Source organism: Phyllostomus hastatus, unplaced genomic scaffold (assembly GCF_019186645.2).
Source record: "Phyllostomus hastatus isolate PE091 unplaced genomic scaffold, TTU_PhHast_1.1 phas_contig_209, whole genome shotgun sequence".
In the NCBI taxonomy this organism is placed as follows: domain Eukaryota; kingdom Metazoa; phylum Chordata; class Mammalia; order Chiroptera; family Phyllostomidae; genus Phyllostomus; species Phyllostomus hastatus.
In genome coordinates this window covers 18,543,316-18,557,772 of record NW_025333735.1, presented here as the reverse complement: position 1 = coordinate 18,557,772, position 14,457 = coordinate 18,543,316, and the positions used below count along the sequence as shown (strand labels likewise).

At 33.3% G+C, this 14,457-nt stretch overlaps 1 protein-coding gene across 1 annotated transcript in view; it reads right to left on the bottom strand.

Moving 5' to 3' along the window:
* Nucleotides 1-14,457, bottom strand: part of DNAI4 (dynein axonemal intermediate chain 4) — a 73,371-nt gene that overhangs the window by 22,722 nt on the left and 36,192 nt on the right. The window contains exons 5-10 of the mRNA XM_045835515.1: nucleotides 13,727-13,883; nucleotides 11,903-12,042; nucleotides 8,191-8,346; nucleotides 3,576-3,770; nucleotides 1,377-1,582; nucleotides 48-134 (exon numbers count right to left, since the gene is read on the bottom strand). Coding sequence (XP_045691471.1) covers nucleotides 48-134; nucleotides 1,377-1,582; nucleotides 3,576-3,770; nucleotides 8,191-8,346; nucleotides 11,903-12,042; nucleotides 13,727-13,883 — 941 coding nt within the window. The remainder of the gene's footprint in view (nucleotides 1-47; nucleotides 135-1,376; nucleotides 1,583-3,575; nucleotides 3,771-8,190; nucleotides 8,347-11,902; nucleotides 12,043-13,726; nucleotides 13,884-14,457) is intronic.

Here is a 14,457-nt window from a genome sequence, read left to right as displayed (position 1 = left end):
TCAGCATTTAATTAAATACAATTGGGTCTTATTCCTGTTTGAGTTACCATGGGATTCTTTATTGACCAGCAGCAAGCCAATCCTTTTTTTTGTTCTTTAAATCCAAAATGACCATAGCCAACAGCCAAAAGGTCCTAAAAACCAGAAAAATATATTTAATATAAGAGAGTATCACATACTTATATTGCAAATATATAAAGATGCATATAAATGATCTACAAGATGTTCTCAAGTATAGTTTCTTTTTTGTTGTTGTTATTCAGTCACAGTTGTCCCCATTCCCCCCGTCAAGTATAGTTTTATAAACATAAATCCATACTAAAAGTATTTTATTTCATTAAAAGTAATATACATAATTTAAATTATATGCTATTTAGGTTCTAACAAAAATGATTATAGACATTCTATTTTTAATAACCATAACAACTATCATATTTTCACATAGTATTTTAAAAGATGTAAATATAAAATAATAAGGCTAATTCTTATACATAGTACAATTTAAACATATAAGTTAGTTTTGATCACTTTAAAATACACTAAATATTTATTCCAAAGGTATTGCTATTACATAAAAGAATTTGGGAATAGCTAGTTGAAAATCATGTCTTCAGAAGCAGTGTATATACCCCAGGAGAAAACAAGTCTCAGTACTCTATAATCATCTCTTTTTTACAAGCAAACATACCACTCCCCAGCTTGATGATTCATCTAATTTGTCTAAAGTTGATTTTCAGCAATATAGTAGTTAAGGGCAAGAGACCCGGAGGCAGATGTGTGGGTTTGAACATTGACTGTTTCACTTACGTTGCATAACTTTAGGCAAGTTGTTTATCCTTTCTGTGCTTCAATTTTCTCATCAACATAATGGGGAAATTAATACCTAACTTGCAGAGTTTTTGTGTGAATACAAGTAAAATGCTTAGAATATGCCTGGTACATAGTAAGTACTATTTAAGTACCTGCTACTATTAATGGTGATAGCATTTTAAGGAATCTCAAAATTAGTTTGCACATTTTCACTGTTACCGGATGAAGTATATGCTTCTGAATACAATTAATTTAAGGAGAATACAAATTGGGATACATGAGTTTGGTAAATGCTAAAATAAATCAATGATATACTATGTTCTAGTTCATTTCTCAGTATCTGATATGGGTTCAGAGAATGTCATGTCCCGAGTACATCTCCTAAAACAATAATAGTAATGTTTTTATATTAAAGAAGAAAAACATTTTTTGTAACTATTAGCATTTCCCTACCCCCCTATGAAATATAAACTTGCTTTAGAGGCATTCTAAAACTAGAGGTTCAAGGGCTTGACAATGGCCCTTAAATGCTAGAGATTAAATTATTAAAATATTCAATAACTTACTGGATTTGTTTTATTCCAGGCAAGGCTGCTCACATTAAGTCCTTTGGTTAAGTCACAGGAAAAGGACCAGAGTCGTTCCAAATTGGCTGGTATTATTGATTGTTCTTCATTTATTTCTATTTCTTCTTCCTCCTTCTTAAAATCTTCTTCTATCTCTTCAGTTTTTTCACTTTCTGAAAAGTCTTCAAGCTCTTCAGGTTCTGGTTCTAAAATTAGATCAAATAAAAAGATTACTGTCTTCTCTACCTGTGGGAGCCTGCCAAAGGCTCCAAAGAGCATCTCCATCTACCACTGACACTACAAGCACCACTGGGTCTGCTGGATCATATAGTGACAGGGAACCATGAATTGCTGCCTGGCCTGTTGCAGAATCTTCTATTGTTCTGGGGCCCCCTCAAAGCTAGCAGCTTTTCAGGACACTCAACCAATGGGCCAGAGCAGCACATTCAAAGGGGGAATAGGTTGCCTCCAAAATACAAAGAGGTCCATTAGGTATCATGTCTCTTTTTTGATTGTAAAAGGAGCTGGATGAAAGTATTCTCGACACATTCCACAGCACTGGCAGTTCAACTGAGGTGAAAGGCCCCTGAAATTGTGTAAGATTTATTTCTCACACTTACATGCAACTGTCTTACCAGTAAGTCTAGTTCTTATTCACTAGGTCCAGTCAACATGATGCCATCAGTATCATGGACCAGTGTGATGTCTTGTTGAAGGAAAAGTCCCTGCAGACTAAATCATGACAGAAAGCTGAAGAATTGATATACTCCTTTTTAAGACAGTAAAGGTGTATTGCTGGCCTGGCAAGCCAAAAGCAAATACTTCTGGTGGTTTTTACCAACAGGCATTGGGAAAAAAAGCATTCATTGTATAAGTAACTACACACCAGGTACTAAGGAATGTTAATTTGCTTAGGCAAGGAAACCTCATCTAGAACAGCAGCTGCAATTGGAGTCACCATCTCACTAAATTTGCAATAACCCCACTGTTATTCTCCAAGATCCATGTGTTTTCTACACAAGCCAGGAGGAGGAATCCAATGGGAGATGTTGTAGGAATCAATACTCCTGAATCTTTCATGTCCTTGATGGTGGCGTTAATCTCCAAAATCCCTCCAGAAGTGTGGTATTGCTCTGGTTTACTATTTTCATAGGTAGAGGCAACTCTAGTGGCTTTCACTTAGCCATTTCCTACCGTAATAGCCCTCACTCTACAGGTCAACAATCATATGTGGGGATTTTGCCACTGGTTGAAAATTTCTCTTCCAAGTACACATTCGGGAACAGGGCAGATAACCACAGGATGGGATCAATGACCCAATGGACCCCACTGTGAGATGGGCCTGAGCTGAAGCTCCACTGATCACCTGACCTCTGTATGTCTTTACACTCTGACTCATGGACCACAGTGATGTTTTGTCTTCGGGAGTTAGTGTCAGTTCAGATCCAGCGTCTCGTAATCCCTGAAATTCTAGTAAAAGGCTCTAGTCCCTATGGGAGAAATATTAACAGTATACATTTTTGTGGCAGACACTACACTGCCAAAGGGATCCCTTCTCAAAGCTTTGCAATAGATTATATAACCTTAGAAAGTTTCTATGGCCTTTATTTTCATCACTCAAATATTGGGAAGTTGCTTTACATAATCTCTAAAATCCTTCAAAATATTCTGAGGACACATGAGATGAGATTTGTAGCAATGAGAACAAGAAGAATGATCCTGCAATAAAGTTAAGGAGAGGTAATGAAACCAGAACCTGGGAAGTATCAGTGGCAATCGAAAAGGAAGGTTGGATATGAGAGAATAACTTAATGCAGGGATGAGGGAGGCAGAGATGCTTGTGAAGTTTTGACTCTAAGGGACTATGACTTGTTGTGGGTTCTCTAGTCTGGACTCTACTGTGACATGTACAGTGCTGAAAGCTACATAAACATATATTCTCATAATTGATAGCCTAGTTGATTACATTTAGAAATAATAATACTTAGATATTAATATTTAGAAATAATTTAGAAGTGCTAAAAGCTACATAAACATATATTCTCATAATTGATAGCCCAGTTGATTACATTTAGAAATAATAATACTTAGATAATAATATTTAGAAAAAATTTTAATTTTTAATTAAAAATAAAATAAAAAAAATTTAATTTTTAAAATTATTTGAGTTTGTTTAAATGTGATTATTTCTTTAAATACCTTTCAAAATAGGAAGCTGCCGATAAGCTGCAAGTTTGGGCTGAAATATATTTTCCATTAGAACTCGTTCCATGAAAAATAAGTCCTGCTGAAACTTTTCAGATTTTAATATTGCATCTGAGTGGTCTTCTTGATCATCATGCATTTTAGCCAGAATTACATTTTCTATTTCCATTATAGAACTAGCTTCACTATCTACAAAATACAAACATAATAATGATAAAATAATACAAATAATATTAGATAATTCATGCATTATGAATATTTAAAAAATGACATTTTGTCATTACTATTTGTTTCTTCTAGTTCTCAACAACTTTGATAGGCACTTATTGAATGTCTTTTATAAACCAAGTACATGCAAGATATACATTTATCATCTCATTTTGAAATTACCAACCACTCAAAAATGCACTGTCTTTCAAAAGACAATTTTAATCTCTATACATTTTCATTCTAATTAAAATAAGATAATGAGTCTTCAGATGAAGGTCTGATCTGATTATTGCTTTATAGGAATATTATACAACTGTATTAATTTTTTATTGATGCTATAACAAATTATCTAAAAGAGTGGATTAAAAACATGCAAATTTACTAACTTAGAGTACTGTAGGTTAGCAGTCTGGATGTAGGTCTCACTAGGTTAAAACCAAGAAGTCAATAGGGTTCTGTTCCTTTCCAGAGGCTCTAGAAGAGAATTCATTTCCTTGTCTTCTCCAGCTTCTAGGCTACCCACACCCTTGCCCCATCTTCAAAGGCAGCAGGATTACCTCTCTCTGGTCACAGCTGGGACAGGTCCTCCACATTTAAGTACACATGTGATTAGATAGGCCCCATGCAGATTATGCAAGATAATCTCCTCCTTTGAAGATCTTTATTCAATTATATATGGAAAGTCTTTTTTGCCATGTGAGATAATATATTTACAAGTTCCAGGAATGGGGATGTGTATCACATGACTTAGCATGCTCTTATTTTAAAAACCAAATAAAGGGCAGTCCTGCATCCATGAAGATGGCATACACACATTTTTGCCTGTTTCTCCTCCTAAACACAACTAAAACCCCTGTAATATATATATATACATATATATGTATATGTATACATATACATATATGTGTACATATATACATATACATATACATATGTATATGTATATATGAATGACTGACATAAGAAAGACACACACACACACACACATACATACAACATAAGAAAGCTTTAAAAGTCTTTGGAAGAAGACAAAGCAACTATAGTTCTCAGGGCAAAAGGAATGACAGTTGTGAATTCTCTGGGTTTTCTTATTGCCACATATATTCCAAACATGGAGCTAAAAAAGACAGCAATGTAGAAACAGAAATAGATGCAGACAAAGAAAAGTCTAAAAAGAAGCTTCCTCTTTCTAGCCAAAGGACCGGGAAAAAGACAACCTTGCAAGAAAGAAAACTTGTATGGATAACCACTCTACTTCAGACAAACACCACAGGAAAAAATACCCATCCCACAAAGGCCAAGTGAGGATCCTAGACTTCCACCTGCGCCAGGCTACAACAAGGTATCCCAAACTCCCAGCCTCACAGTGGCTATCATGTGAGGGAAGGATCAGTGGGGAACTAGGACCTTCATGCCTATCAAACATAATGACCAATTGGGAAACATGGAATTTCACACCCACCTTGAAGTAACAAGGTGACCCTCCTCCTAACAAGAATAGTCAGAGTTAGTCTGGTAAATAAGAACTTACGTCACTGCTCAACAGTAATAAGGCCAATTCCCACTCTGTGGTGTCAACTGAGGCCTCTTGTGGAACAGTAATGAGACTCCCTATCCCTCCCAATCATAGAGCTATCAATGGAAGCCAGAGATCCCCACCCACTTCCACCCAGCAGTAACGGGAAGACCCCATCCCTTAATGTCATTGGAGGCCAAGTAGAAAACATGGACTTCTACCTCACCTGACGGTAATGAAGCAGTGAACTCCTCTTTCCCTTCTCAAAATAGTGTCAAATAAAGCCTGCGAAGGAAAAGTTTCAAGAAGATCCTGACTTTCATAACATAATGCCCCAAATTTCCAGGTTGCAATTAAACATCATTCATCATACCAAGAACCAAGGAAATCTCAGCTTAAATTTAAAAAAAGGACAATCAATAGACAGCAATATTAAGATGACAGATGTTTAAATTATCTGACAGTTTAAAGCAGCCATCATAAAAATGTTTTAACAAATATTTATGAGCACACTTGAAACAAATGAAGTAACAGAAAATATCATAAAAGAAATAAAAAGTCTTAGTAAATCAACAAAGGAACCAAATGAAAATTTTAGAACTGAAAAAGACAATGACTAAAATTTTAAAATTAAGCAGGTGGTTTGACAGCAGAATAGAGTCAGTGAGCTTAAGAAGAAAACAAGAGAAATTACCTATCTGAAAAACAGAAAGAAAAAGAGTCTGAAAAAAAAATAGAACCTCAGAGAAACAAACAAACAAAATAACATTCAGATCACTGGCATGTCAGAAGGAGAGAAGAAAGAGGAAGGGACTGAAAAGTATGTGAAGAAATAATAGCTGAAAATTTCCACAATTTGGCAAAGAAGAATGGCATACAGATTCAAGAAACTAAGTAAACTGAAAAGAGGATAAATACAAAGAAATCACACTAAGACACATTATATTCAAAGTTCTGAAAAGTAAAAACAAAAAAAAATCAAGGAAGCAGTGAGAAAGAAATGACAATTTATATAAAGGGGAAATGCACTGAATAACAGCATATTTCTCACCAGAATTCATGGAAGCCAGAAAGAAGTAACACAGATTATTTGATTGTTGAAAGAAAAGAACTGTTCAACCCAGACTTTTATACCCTCTGAAAGTATTCTATGAAATGAAAGGGAAAGTTAAAGTATTACCAGATAAAGGAATACTAAGAGAATTTGCTGCCAGTAGATCTTCCCTAAGAATGGCTAAAGGAAGTTCTATGAACAGAAAGGAAATGATAAAAGAAGGAATACTGAAACATCAAAGGGAAAACAGAACAGTAAGTAAATGTGGATAAATACAATACACTCTCCTTCTCTTGAGGTTTCTTAACTATGTTTGATGGTTGATACTGTCAACTACTGCCTGATGTAGTTCTATGTAAAAATATTGTAAAAAAAATGTAAAAATATTTCTACTAGATATTTAGAGGAAACATAAATAGGGAAGAGTAAAAGAATACAAAGGCAGTATAAGATTTCTATACTTAAATGAGCAAAATGTCAAAACCAGTGGATTATGATGCTATGTATGTATAATACCATATATAAAACAACACTAAAAAAGCTAGACAAAACTAAAAAACATTATAAATAAATAAAGTGGAATTGTAAAATAAAGTGTTTGAATTACCAACATGAATGATGGGGAAAAAGAGAGAAACAAAACCAGACAGAACAAATAGAAAACAAATATTGGCAGACTTGAGCCTTACTGTATCTATAGTTACGTTAAATACAAATGGTCTAAATATACCAATTAAAATGAGAAACTGACATAGATTAAAATCATGACCCAAATATGTAATGTCCATAAGAAATCTATTTGAAATATACAATATATGTAAGTTTAAAGTAAAATAGTGAAAAGAAAAACATGTATTAGGCAAGCAATGAAAGGTAAACATAAGTGGCTACATAAAAATCAGATAAATCTGGCTTCAGAGTAAAAAAAAAATTACCAGAGTCATACAGCAGCTTTATGTAATAATTGCACCAAGAAGACATAGTAATCCTAAATGTTTATGCAGTAAAACAATAAGGCTGTAAACTATGTAAAGCAAAAATGGATAGAACTGAGAGAAGAAAAAGACAAATCCAAGATTTGATAGAATAACGAGACAGAAAATCGGCAAGGATACAAAAGAACTTAACAACACCAACCAAAACATATTGACATCCAATGAAAGTCAAATACATATTCTTTGCAAGTGTACTGGGAACATATACCATGATAGTCTGTATCCTAGACAGTAAAGTTGACATTTTTAAACATTTTTAAAAAGAGAAATCATAGTCTGTTTTCCAAAAACCAGACAAAGAAGGCACAAAAAAAGATATAGATCATTATCCCTCAAGAATAGAGACACAAAAATACTTTTCATTGTCCACCAGAAAGAAAATATTGCAACTGCTTAAAAAAAGAATTTATTGAAAATGTCATTTTTCCTTTGCCTCTCTTCCCCTAGGGGATATATCAGCAAAAAAATTGCTATGCAAGATGTCTGAGATTTTACTGCCTATGTTTTCTTCTAGGATTTTTATGGTTTCATGACTAAAAAGCTTCTTCACAGCAAAATAAACCATCAACAAAATGAAAAAGGAACCCATCATAGGAGAGAACATATTCACCATGACATCTGATATGGGGATAATTGACTCCCCTTGGAGGGGAGGGAGTGGGAGGGACTGGAAGAGATGAGCCAAAGAATGTATATGCATATATGTGTAGCCCATCGACACAGACAACTAAGTAGGAGCAGGGGGCAATGGGAAACATCTGTAACAGTGGCACCAAGGAAAAAAAAAAAAGAAAATGCCATGTAAAAACATCATTCAAAAAACTGAACACTTACTTTTTTCTGTAGTACTTCCTGGCCCTCTTTGGTCTTGATCTTTAGGAGGTGCGCTTGCTTTAGTACTTAAATCAACTGTAGAGTATCTTACTGGTACAGATGAAAGTTCTGAAGCATTATAAGAATCATACAAATCCCAAGCAGTAGACATTATGCCTAAGAGACAGAAAGGTAAAAATTACTATAAACCAAATTCTAATTTGTAGCTTATAAGTTGTCATAGCAAAATCTGTCCTGGCTGGCGTAGCTCAATGGATTGAGCACAGGCTGTGAACCAGAGCATCGCAGGTTCGATTCCCAGTCAGGGCACATGCCTGGGTTGCAGGCCATGGCCCCCAGCAACCGCACATTAACGTTTCTCTCTCTCTCTCTTTCTCCCTCCCTTTCTTCTCTAAAAATAAATAAATAAATAAAATCTAAAAAAAAAAATTTACTGTCTAGTAAAAAGTACTACTGTTTAACCACAATGGCAGGAAGTAGATAAAAATAAAAAAGAAATAAATTATTAAGACACCTTAAGAGATCCTTAGCCTTCACACTTTTAGCAGCTACAAATACTTTAGTGTCTTAGTGATAGCTCCAAATTAACCTCTCCATCCTCTCTGACACCCACACCTCCCACCTTACCCCAACCTGGTGCAGCATGACCTCATGAGGCTGTCAGTTGGTATGGACTGCATTGACAAGGGTCCAGACAATCATGTTATAACAAGATTTTAAAGTGTGTTTACTATGGTTAACATATAACAACATGTTATATTGTATAGAACTTATTATTTATAATTATCCAATTCCATTTTATAAAAAAAAATCCTATATATTTATGTGAAAAGATTGTACGAATTGGGAAAATGACAGACTCTGATCTCAAAAAACTAGGAAAGTAGTATGGCTTTTAACTTCTATTTAAAATTTTTTGTTTATCTTATTTATTCAAATGAGCAAATATTACAATGCCTCCAAAAAAGTGCTCTCAACCCTTCATTGCTAATATAAAAATGAAAGGCTTATGTAGCAATTATTTTATCAGTGACCATATAACAATATATTCTCACATGCTAAACTTACTAAACTTCCAATTAAAGTATAGTGATTTAATAAAGAATTTTCCCCTGAAAATAAAAACAGGATCTGGATCTAATATATGCAACTACTTCATTGTTAGAAGCTTTATTTTCATAATATAAAATGAAGGATCTCTGATGTTTAACAATGTTTTCAATTAGTAGGAGTGTTAACTCACATTTTGTAACAACATTTCTATCTTTTGAACTTATTTTAATAGTGTCTAGCAAAATCATACACAGAATAAATACTCCATATATTTGCTGAATTGAAAAGGGTATAATTTCCATGTTCATACAGTAGAAGACCATAGAAAGAAGTTGTCTTTGAATATTGAATTACCTAACCTTTTTTTCTTCCTTTAACTGAAAGTTTATTAGTTTGTGCATGTAGACGTATATTGTTACATAGCCACTAATAAAATAATTGCTACATAAAAAATATTCATGTTATAAAAAGATATTTAAAATTAGAGTGATTTACAATGGTTTCTTTGAAGATAATAACATTGGTAATTTTACTTTTGGTAATTTTACATTTGTTCATTTGAGTAAATTAAGCTAAGAAATAGAAAAATTTCAAACCACATACCATAATATCATCTACAAGATGGAACAATAATTAATGATTATAAACTTCCAATTTTATACTGTTAGAAACTATTAAAGAGAGCTATGTTAACTAGTATCATAATAAATATTCCCATCTATACCTGTGTTTTAAGCACTTTTGAGTCTCAGATATGTCTAAATAGTTTTTACAACAATAAAAACATTGTTTCTTCTTAGTTTAATTCAGACTGTAAAAGAATAGCAATTGGTTATATCACATTTACAGAAAAATAATTTTACTTTTTAGCTGAGTAAAATGATATGGTCACTGAAAAAAAAAAAAAAGGAAGGTAAATATGACTTGTATGTCTATCACCCAGAGACAATAACTGCTGACATTCTGATATTGGTCCTTCCAGATTCACATACAAGTGTATTTGTATGTCATCAAATATGTACATATTTTAATAAAACAAGATCATATCACACAAACTTTTATTTAAAACTTTTTATTGTAGTATTATATATTTAGAAGACAAAGTGGTTTTATGAAACCTACAAAGTTATAAGATTTAACTATATTTTCAAAACTTAGCCAGAAACACTAATACACTTATTATATTATCTATTTATTTATAATGCCATTTTTATCATAAATTACTACATATATATTATTAGGTGGGAAAATTTTTCCTCACTTTTTAGGAACATGTACAGAAGAAACTTCAGCTAAATTAACCTTCTGGCCTATGTCTCTCATTTACTTATTACTAAGGAAAGAGAAATGACTAATTCTATAGAAGAGCATAGAAGGTGTTGAGAACTGCCCTGCCTGGTATCAGAAGCTCTAACCCCCACCAAGGCTAAGGCTGAGGGAGTGACCTTGGGCAGTAAGCCAGCAAGGAGACAAAAGCTTATCTCCCTGGCAGGAGTGCTGCTTCTGCTCCTTTTACTTCACCCTGCCTGGCCCCCAATGCTTGGTCGGTTAGCCAATGATGGGTAAGATTCCCCAAGGGGGGAACAACCTAAGACAGGCATGATTATGTGGGAGGCCCCCAAGGAAGGACTTTGGGGGCTACAGCAAAAGGGGGTGATGGACCCTCGCCCCTCGGCTTTGACAAAGCCTAAGTCCTCATTGTCTGTGAGAAAATCTCTTTATCTCTTGGTTGCCTTAGTTTCCTTGCTCCACCTAAGCCTGAAACAATGACAGAGGGCGGTGCAGCTCTGTGCTGGAAAGGGCGGGTCCCCTGGGTGATCAGGCCTAAGAAAGAATATGTAAAATCCTGTGAAACCTGCTTTGTTTAGAATGCTCTCAGTTGAATGATAAGGGTCCAGGGAAGAAGTAAGTTTGTTTTTTAAAGTTTTACAGCTCTTTGACCCTGACTCAAAATAGGCCCTCAGACTTACTTGTTATCTACTGTTTGATCCTTGAAGCAAGTCCACTTAGCTTCAGATTTAAAGCTATATTTTTCAATTAACTTTATCAGTAATATAGATAATAATTTGATTTCCATCTCTGACTTCTAAATCTCTTTCACTTTCATCCAAAATCAGTGAAGGAAGATATCTGTAAAACCTTAACATTTACTTGATCCATATTCAAATTCCTTAGTGTAAACTGTCTTTTATTATTTTAATAAAATTTTTATTGTGAAATATATACCATTCACTGAAGAGAATATAACACATATGTATGTGGTGTTTAAGTGTTAAATGGTATTACCATAGTTGTAGTTGCTATTTTTTGTAACAGAAGTAATTAGTTTCTATAAAGTTTAATAAACATTTGAAGAGTACAAAGTTATATGATATAGTTTAAATAAAAATCACTGATAATTGTGTTATTCAAATCTTCTATATCTATATTTATTATTTGTTAACTTATTGGTCAAATTCTGAAAGTTGTACATCACAGTACCCAGTTACTGTTGTGATTTGGACAAATTATTTCTATTTTTACCTTATATATTTTAACATTGTTTAATATGTTAATCATGTTTAACATATTAAACATGATTAACATACTTGTTAATCGACAGCCTGAAAGAATGCATATTAAAACATGATAGTTTATCGAGCAGAATAACATAAATTACCTTTGTCTTCTTTAATAATTCTGTCACATTGGACATCTTTATTCTTTGGTGCTCCATTAATAGTCTGCATCATTCTTTCAACATATAAATCATTGCCTAATCTATTTCTACAAAGGTTCTCATAATCCTTGTTCCTCTGGCTATGAAAAAGAAAGGATATTCAACTAATTAATAAAAATTAATTATTACCACACATACCATCTCTTTTTATTATATATTTTCTTAAAATTACCTTCCTAATATGGATTACACCAAAAGTGAGAGACCATAAAACTCCTTAGGAAGAGACTGCATGAAACTACCAACAAAGGAATTCTTCATGCTGCACCTCTCAGCCCCACTACTTCTTTCAGTGCCCACCAACAATATGCTAGCACTATCTCCACACAGATTTTATGAACTTTGACATAAACACTTTAAGCTATAAACTTCCCTCAAAGTATTACTTAATTTTGTATCATCTGATAAGTATTATTTTCATAATTGTTTAGTTCTGAGTATTTCTTAAATTTCTTCAATGACTTGTCTTTTGATTCATGAAGAATTTAGAAAGTGTACTTGTTAACTTCCAAATGTGTGTATGTGAATGTGTCTATCATTTAGTTAAGATTTATGTTACTGATTTTTATCTTCATTCCACTGTGGTTAGAGAATTTATTTTGTATAATATCACTTCTTTGAAATTTTTTAAACTATTTCATGGCTTTGTATATGGATGATTTTTACAAATGTTCCATGGGTGCCTGAAAAGAGTGTGTGCTCTCTAACTGTGGAATGTAAAGTTCTATGTAAAACCATTAAATCACTTTTTTGGTTCAAATTTTCTATATCTCTGCTAATTTTTATCTGGTTGACTTATCAATAAATAAGAGAGGTATGTTTAAATATCTTACATTAATGGAATACTTGCCAAGTTTCCAATTTTTGCTTCATATATTTGGAGGTTATTTTATTAGGAAAATTCAAGGTTAGAATTATTATACCTTCCTATCATTATGAAATGACTTCTTTATCCCTAGTAAACCAAATCATTTGGTCCTGGTAGTTGTTCCTTATGTGTTTATATTTTATAGTGCAGACAATTCTATAATATTTTATATTTGGGTAAGAATAATGCCCAAAACATTATTTTAGTGGATTTTTAGTACTATACACCATATTCAAATTATATTTGAAGGTAAATAATCTGAATCAGTGCATTAATTAATTTACAGTAACTATATCAATACAGAGTAGACTTCAGAGCAAGGAAAATTATCAGAGATAAAGAGTGACATCACGTAGTGATAAAGGGGTCACTTCTTCAAAGACAGCAATCCTTAATGTGTGTGCACCTAATGACAGTGGTTCAAACTACATGCGGCAAAAACTAGTAATCTGTTTATATTCATTAATAAAGAGAAATGGAAAATCTAGTCTAATATAGTAAAGTCAATTATTTTCCCATAGCATAGATTTCTTTTTTCAGTTCTGAATATAAAATTGTCAGTCCTTTCTTTTTAAATTGAAAATAATTTATATATGCATAAAAATCCTTAAAACCTATATTGAGACTAGGAAGCTTCCTTTACTTCTTTTATGATTTAACTTAGTAGTTCTCCCACTTTTAAAAGAATATGGTAAAGCTATGGATTCTTCCTCTAGAAAAAAGTACATGCAAAGTAAACACTATAACTTACAAGGCACATACATAACATACAATTTTGCCAGGCACATACACTAGAGTATTTACCCAGTAATCCCCAAGGACAGAAAAAAAGAACAAGAAGCTCTGTCTTCACATTTAAATTACAGAAGTAATGCAGACAGTTGAACCATACGCACATTACTTTTGTAGCTTCTTCAGCTTCTACAGAAATCACGACTGTTGGTAGGTTAAAAAGTCTCAGTGTTTCTGTCTCTGTGAGTATTATTTCTACAATCTTCTCCAGGTCTTCTTTTGTTACAATTTTTCCAGTTGTTTTCCTCATAACTCGTAAATCTAAAATACACAATAAAAATCATTTACTAATTGCTATTTTAAATTTTCATTTCACAAGTTGTCATGATGGATCATACATTACAGGTGGCTTTACATGGTCAAGGAAACGGCTGTGTTGTGAGAGGTAGCCTATCCAATCCCTCTGAAGCCAAACTGGATCTTACAGCCCATAAACAGTCTCTGCTCCTAATGTAACAATATGCCTATGCTAGTCCCATACTTGTAGTCTTAATACCTAGGGCATCCCATTACATGTATCCCATAGTAGTAAAAGGGAAATGGGATCAGTGACCGTAGATACTACTCAAGAATATGAGAAAGTGTGTTTTGTGGAAATAGTATGCAACCTTTCTTTAAGTTTAAGCTAATTTCTAGTTTGTATCAACAACCCTTTGCTTTTTGGCCTTCTTATCAATTTTCTTCTGATTTAGATTACAGCTCACCTGTAATTATTTTTGCTAGGAACTAAAGACTCTCCACTGGAAGTTCTGGTTAAATATAGGATTAAAATAGGCTCAATATCCACACAAATAACACATTTAGGCTAGTCAGAGGTCCAAGGTCCTTAAAAAAT